Here is a 7643-nt window from a genome sequence, read left to right as displayed (position 1 = left end):
CTTCCTTCCACAAATCCTGTACCTATTTCAATCAATACCGATTTATCTCCCTAAAATTAAAAAAAGAAACTAGATTCTGTGATCACAAACTTTATTTGGGATTATAAAACACACAGAATCCATAAACGACATCTATGTAACCCCAAAGAAACTAGCGGATTGGCTCTCCCTAATTTTTTGTACTATTCCTGGGCAACGAATATTAAAAACTATTGGATGGACAACACATGCCAACAGGTAAACTGGTTAATAATGGAGAGAGAGGATTGTTCGCCTTTTAATATAGGCGCGATTCTTCTCTCTTCAATAAATCTGAAGAAAACACTACATGAGAAAAATCCGAATATCCATAGTACCCTACGAATCTGGAAACAAGTGAAGTCAACCCTTAAACTGAGAAATTTATCTCTTCTCTCACCAATTGCCAATAACCCCTCGTTTAAGCCGTCTATTTTAGACAAAGAATTAGACAAGAATTACAGTCGAAATATCATCTGAAAGGTAGCCAATACTTCAGATATATTCAAATACGAGACTATTTGAAATCATATACCCAAGACTATCTATATAAGATTCCAGACATACTAGACAAATGCTTGAATAGAAATTCGGATTCAAATAAGTTAATATCGAACCTTTATAATACACATTTAAATATACAAATCCCACCATCGGAAGTAATTAGACGAGCTTGGGAAGATGAACTCGGCCTAACAATTTAAAAAGATAGATGGGAGGAAAGTCTTCTATATACACACACAACTGTTTTCTTAACATTAGGCATTCACTAATACAATTTGAAATACTGCACAGACTTTATTATTCAAAGTCTAAACTGAATAAGATCTTTCCAAATGTATCTCCTATTTGTGATAAATATCTTCTTCAGGAAGCAACTACCTTTGCCTCTTGTATAAAATTGCTTAATTTCTGGAGAGGAATTTTTGAAATTTTTTCAAAACCACTAAAAATAAAATTGGATCCCGACACGGAATTGATCACTCTAGGTACTTCAGAAGCCTCTTCTGAGCTTTCACTATTTCAAAGACATTTCCTTAATTATGGCCTGATAACGGCGAAAAAACGAATTTTGGAAACATATCAGTCCCTACACTTAAGATGTGGATTATAAACATGTCCGAGACACTACATCTTGAAAATATTAGACTTGTCTTGGCAGAAAAATCAGACCATTTCTCCAAGACATGGACACCCTTCATTGATTTATTACAAGGATAGTATGGCGCAACACAACTTTGGATTTAAATCTGATTATGGGTTGGGTGAGGTGGGTGGGGAGGGACGAGAGGCAGGTATACCAGCCCTTTTCTTTCTCTTTTTCTCCTTTTATTTTTTTCTATTCCTCTCTTCTTTCTTTCTTTTATTCACTCTTTGGCTACACTACTTTGGTCATCTAGGGGTCCTATCTTTGCACATCTCACTTTTTCCTCCTTTCTTTTCTTCTAATTCAAGGCTAAAAAGTTAAAATTGAAGCTGTACAATAACTGTATAATTTTATATGCCGTTGGTTCTACTCTTGTACATTTGCTTATAATTAACAAATTTTTTTTTTTAAATTAAAAATAAATAAATAATGAGGCTGGTCTGTTAGCGGAAAATGAGAATCGAGAGGCCATGCTTCCTGATCTGGGGAACTTCATAGAGAAGGAAGTACGGTTCATGTCAAATTTACGCTATGGGAGTATTCAAGATCCTAAACCAATCACAACTGTCAAAGGTTCTACCTTTACTAAATCAAAAGGAAGATCAGGACCTAAGGGAAGTAGTTTTGATTCCGCTGTAGATACCTGCAGAAACGCCAAAAGGAAGCAGATACATCTACTGTTAAGCCAAGATGGTTCTGCTTGTTATCCAGCGAGAAGAAGATAGAGGAATGACAAAGAGATGGCCCACGTGGGGAGGGGGGGGGGGGGGGGGGGGGCTGTCGACGACTGGTCAGCTTGGACATTGTATACCATCCCAAGAATGGACACCACATTCTTGACAGGGCCAAGGAGACCTTGTAATAGAAACACTTCTCCATCCGTTTCTCATCACGGATGGCTGACCTGCTGAGTTCTACCGGCACTTTGGAGGGGAATGGACAGGTGACGTGTCGGGTCTGGACCCTTCTTTGGACTGATGGAGTTGGGGGAGAAAGCTGGAAAAAAAGAGATGGGGTCGGGACAGACTCCTGGACTTGATTAGGAGGTGGGGAGTCTCCTTAATTTGGAGAATTCAATGTTCATGTCATTGGGGTGTAAGCTATGAGGTGCTGTTCCTCCAGTGTCACCTCACTCTGGCAATGGAGGAGGCCCAGGACAGAAACATCAGTGTGGGAGTAGGAATGGGAGTTAAAATGGTTGGCAACCGGTAGATCCAGCTGGTCTTGGAGGACCGAGCGCAAGTGTAGGGTGAAATGCAAGCCTAGTCCTGATACAATAGACATTAGACAAGAGACAATAGGTGCAGGAGTAACCCCGTTCCTGCCTTCTCCCCATATCCCCTATCTTTAAGACCCCTATCTAGCTCTCACTTGAAAGCATCCAGAGATCCTGCCTGTACTGCCCTCTGAGGCAGAGAATTCCACACTCACATCTCACTGGGTGAACAAGTGTTTCCTCATCTCAGTTCTAAGTCGCTTACCCCTTATTCTTAAACTATGACCCCTGGTTCTGGACCTCCTCGCAACATAAGGAACCCGTTTCCTGCCTCTAGCATGTCCAAACCCTTAATAATCCTATATTTTTCAATCGGATTACCTCTCATCCTTCTAAACTCCATCGTGTACAAGCCCAGCCACTCCATTCTCTCAGCATATGACTTCCGCCATCCCGGGAATTAAACTTGTGAACCTACGCTGCACTCCCTCAATAGCAAGAATGTCCTTCCTCAAATTTGGAGACCAAAACTGTACACAATACTCCAGGTGTAGTCTCACTAGGGCCCTATACAACTGCAGAAGGACCTCTTTGCTCCGATACTCAACTGCTCTTGTTATGAAGTCCAACATGCCATTCGCTTTCTTCACTGTATGCTGTACCTGCATGCTTACTTTCATAGACTGTTGTACAAGGACCCCCCCCCCCCAGATCCCGTTGTACTTCCGCATTTCCCAACTTGACACCATTTAGATAATAATCTGCCTTCCTGCTTCTGCTACCAAAGTGGATAACCTCACATTTATCCACATTAAACTGCATCTGCCATGCATCTGCCCACGCACCCAACCTATCCAAGTCACCCTACATTCTCATAGCATCCTCATCACAGTTCACACTGCCACCCAGCTTTGTCTCATCTGCAAATTTGTTAATGTTACTTTTAAATCTCTTCATTGATGTATATGGTAAATAGCTGCGATCCCAGTACCAAGGCTTGCGGCACCCCACTAGTCACTGCCTGCCATTCTGAAAGGGACCCGTTAATCCCTACTCTGTTTCCTGTCTGCCAACCAATTTTCTATCCAGGTCAGCACTCTACCATCAATACCCTATGCCCTTATTTTGCCCACTAATCTCCCATGCGGAACCTTTATCAAATGCTTTCTGAAAGTCCAGGTACACTACATCCACTGGCTCTCCCTTGTCCATTTTCCTAGTTACATCCTCAAAAAAATCCAGAAGATTAGTCAAGCATGATTTCCCCTTCGTAAATCCATGCTGACCCGGACCGATCCTGTTATTGCTATCCAAATATGCGGCTATTTCATCTTTTATAATTGATTCCAGCATCTTTTCCACCACCGATGTCACGCTAACTGGTATATAATTCCGTTTTCTCTCTCCCGCCTTTCTTAAAAAGTGCGATAACATTAGCTACCCTCCAATCCACAGGAACTGATCCTGAGTCTATAGAACATTGGAAAATGATCACCAATGCGTCCACAATTTCTAGAGCCACTTCCTTAAGTACCCTGGGACGCAGGCCATCAGCCTGCAGGCCCATCAGTCTACCCAACACCATTTCGTGCCTAATGTGGATTTCCTTCAGTTCCTCCATCACCCCAGATCCTCTGGCCACTTGTACATCTGGAAAATTGTTTGTGTCCTCCTTATTGAAGACGGATCCAAAGAAACTGTTCAACTCATCCACCATTTCCTTGTTCCCCATAATAAATTCACCTTTTTCAGTCTTCAAGAGTCCAACTTTGGTCTTAACTAATGTTTTCCTCTTCACATACGTAAAGAAGGAACAGCAGATGCTAGTTTACAAAGAGAGACACAATCTCCTGGAGTAACTTGGATGTCTGGAAAGCATGGACAAGCAACATTCTAGGTCAGGACCCTTCTTCGGACTGCTTGGTGTGGGGGTGGAGAAAGTTGGAAAGGAGAGGTGGGAGTGGTAGCCTTAGATTCCCTTCCCTGTACAGATGCGGCCTGACCCACTGAGTTCCTCCACAGCTTTAGAGGGAATGGACAGACGACATTATAAGTAAGGACCCTTCTTCAGACTGAATGGAGAGGGTGTGGGGGAGGAAGCTGGAAAAGAAAGATGGGGGCTGGATAAAGCCTGGCAAGTGATAGGTGGACACAAAATGCTGGAGTAACTCAGCGGGACAGGCAGCATCTCTAGAGAGAAGGAATGGGTGACGTTAAAGGTCGAGACCCTTCTTCAGAAGTGATAGGTAGATATAGGTGAGGGAGACACAAGAAACTGCAGATGCTGGAATCTTGCATAGAACACAATTTAGTTAGATGCACAGAATCTCTTGTCCAGAGTGGGGGAATCGAGGACCAGAGGACATGGGTTCAAGGTGAAGGAGAAAAGATTTAAAAGGAAACTGAGGGGTAACTTTTTCACACAGTATGTGTGGGAGTATGGAACAAACTCAGAGGAGGTGGTTGAGGCTGGGACTATCCCAAGAAACAGTTCAACAGCTACGTGGATAGGACAGATTGTTTTATTTTTTTAATCAAATATATAAATAGTATTTACAATACAATACAAAACAAAACACCATCATAATACAAGACGAACAAATATGCTAAGCAACTGCTATACATCTATATTGCAATCCTTGTCCAGGATACATTCAACCCCCCCTCGGTGCCCAGCGGTCGCGGAACTCCCTCAGGGTGCCCGTAGACAGGGCGTATTCCCTTTCTATCCGCACCCGGACACGGACGTATTCCCGGGTAGCGCCCTCCACCGTCTGGCGCCTTGACTCGCGGATGGCCAGCTTGGCCAATGGATAGGACAGATTTGGAGGGATATGGACCAAACACAGGCAGATGGGACTAGTGTAGCTGGGACATGTTGTTCGGTGTGGGCAAGTTGGGCCGAATGGCCTGTTTCCACACTGTATCACTATGACTAACACAAAGTGCTGGAGTAACTCAGCAGGTCAGGCAGCATCTGTGGAGAACATGGATAGGTGACATTCACAGAGTGCTGGAGTAACTCAGCGGGACAGGCAGCATCTCTGGAGACAAGGAATGGGTGACGCTTCGGGTTGACATTGAAGATGTGTCTCAACCCTGAAACGTTACCCATTCCTTCCAGCATTTTGTGTCTACCTAAACAGTACCTATCCACGTGGCGGTGTGCCAGCATGCTGGAGGAGCGGGCAAAGGCCTTGACGCAGAGCGGGCAGTTATGCGGCGCCGGCCGGTGTGGACTCGTCGGTGCTCCAGCACGTGGTCAAGGCGGGTGAAACCCTTGCCACACTCAGCGCACACAAAGGGTCTCTCTCCTGTGTGTATCCGCTGGTACTACCTGCTCTCTTGTCACATTGGGAGCAGCTGCTTGCCGGCATGGGTCCTCTGGTGCTGCCGCAACCCCCGTGAGCTGTCAAATTCCTCACCGCAGTACGGGCAGTCGTGGGGCTGGCCACTGGTGTGCACGCGCTGTTGAGACAGGGTGTGGGAGGCCATGGCAAAGCGTTCTCTACACGCTGGGTACGGTACGGAAGCTGGTGTGCACCCGCTGGTGGGACAGCAGCCTGGAGGAGCGGGTGAAGCCCTTGCCGCACTGGGCGCAGGTGTAGGGACGCTCGCCGGTGTGGGTGCGCTGGTGGGACAGCAGCTTGGTGGAGCTGGTGAAGCCCTTGCCACACTGGGTGCAGGTGTAGGGGCGCTCGCCAGTGTGGGTGCGCTGGTGGGACAGCAGGTTGCTGGAGCAGATGAAGCCCTTTCCGCAGTAGCTGCAGGTGTAGGGCCGCACGCCAGTGTGGGTGCGCTGGTGCACCAGCAGGCTGCTGGACTGGGTGAAGCCCTTGTCGCACTGGGTGCAGGTGTAGGGACGCTCGCCGGTGTGGGTGCGCTGGTGGGACAGCAGGTTGCTGGAGCAGATGAAGCCCTTGTCGCACTGGGCGCAGGTGTAGGGCCACTCCCCGGCGTGGGTGACCTGGTGCTCCAGCAGGCTGTCGGAGCGGGTGAAGCCCTTGCCGCACTGGGCGCAGGTGTAGGGGCGCTCGCCAGTGTGGGTGCGCTGGTGCACCAGCAGGTCACTGGACTGGGTGAAGCCCTTGTCACACTGGGCACAGGTGTACGGGCGCTCGCCAGTGTGGGTGCGCTGGTGGGACAGCAGGTGACTGGACTGGGTGAAGCCTTTGCCGCAGTCGTTGCATGCGTAGGGGCGCTTGCTGGCGTGCAGACGCCTGTGCCTCTTCAGGTGATTGGACAACTTGAAGCCTTTGCCGCAGTCGAAGCAGGTGAAGGGCCGCTCACTGCTGTGCATCCGCCGGTGCTCCCGCAACCCCGACAACCGGGCAAAGCTCTTTCTGCAGGTGGAGCAGCCATAGGGTTTCTCGCCCGTGTGCACCCGCTGGTGCATCTTCAGGCGATTCGCCGTCTTGAAGCTCTTGCCGCAGTCGGAGCAGGTGAAGGGCCTCTCACCGGAGTGCACGCGATTGTGCTGCAGCAGGTGGCTGGAGCTGGTGAAGTTCTTGCTGCACTCCGAGCAGTTGAAAGGGCGTTCTCCCGTGTGCACCCGCTGGTGGGTCTCCAGATGGCTCGGGCTCTGCCAGGCCTTGCCACACACGTCACAATCATAATGCTTCTTCTTGTTGTGCCCCGTCATGTGGTCCTCCATCGAAGCTCAGCCCGCACACCGAGCAGATGGGTGGGGGGGGGGGGAGGCTCACCAGCACCCAGGCCACCCTCAATGGTCGCTCACGTCCCCGTCTCTCCGTCCACAGCAACGACTCCTAAACCCTGCAGTAGGGGAACACAGAGGGTCAACAAGCTGGCAAACAGGACATTACTAGCACATATTGGGTGCGTTTATGGCAGAGGAAACCGTTATATAATTCTGAGTGGCACAGTGGCGCAGCGGTACAGCTGCTGCTTCACCGTCAGAGACCCGGGTTCGATCCTGACTAAGGGTGCTGTCTGTGTGGAGTTTGTACGTTCTCCCCTTGACCTGCGTGTGTTTTTAATCTGGGTGGTGCTCCGGTTTCCTCCAACATTTCAAAGATGTTCAGGGTTGTAGATTAATTGCAAAATTGTTAAATTGTTCCTAATGTGCGCAGGATAGTGCTAGTGTACGGGGTGATCGGTGGTCAGCGCGGACTCCGTGTGCCGAAAGACCCGTTTCCGCGCTGCATCTCTAAACTAAACTAAACCAAAGAATGGTCTCAACCCAAAATGTCACCCATTCCTTCTCTCCACAGATGCTGTCTGACCCGCTGAATTACTCCA

General features: G+C 48.2%; 1 protein-coding gene across 1 annotated transcript; it reads right to left on the bottom strand.

The window, feature by feature from the left end:
• Positions 1–6460: 6460 nt before the first annotated feature.
• On the bottom strand, positions 6461–7181 carry LOC116970469 (zinc finger protein 239-like; the record flags this gene model as incomplete). The annotated part of the gene is made up of 1 exon (XM_033017117.1): positions 6461–7181. A coding segment is annotated over exon 1 (575 nt), but the record flags the coding sequence as incomplete, so codon positions are not given.
• Between the last annotated feature and the right edge of the window lie 462 nt (positions 7182–7643).

Source organism: Amblyraja radiata, unplaced genomic scaffold (genome assembly GCF_010909765.2).
Source record: "Amblyraja radiata isolate CabotCenter1 unplaced genomic scaffold, sAmbRad1.1.pri scaffold_918_ctg1, whole genome shotgun sequence".
Lineage (NCBI taxonomy): Eukaryota > Metazoa > Chordata > Chondrichthyes > Rajiformes > Rajidae > Amblyraja > Amblyraja radiata.
The sequence above is the reverse complement of the archived record's forward strand: the minus strand, read 5'-3'. Positions and strand labels throughout refer to the sequence as shown.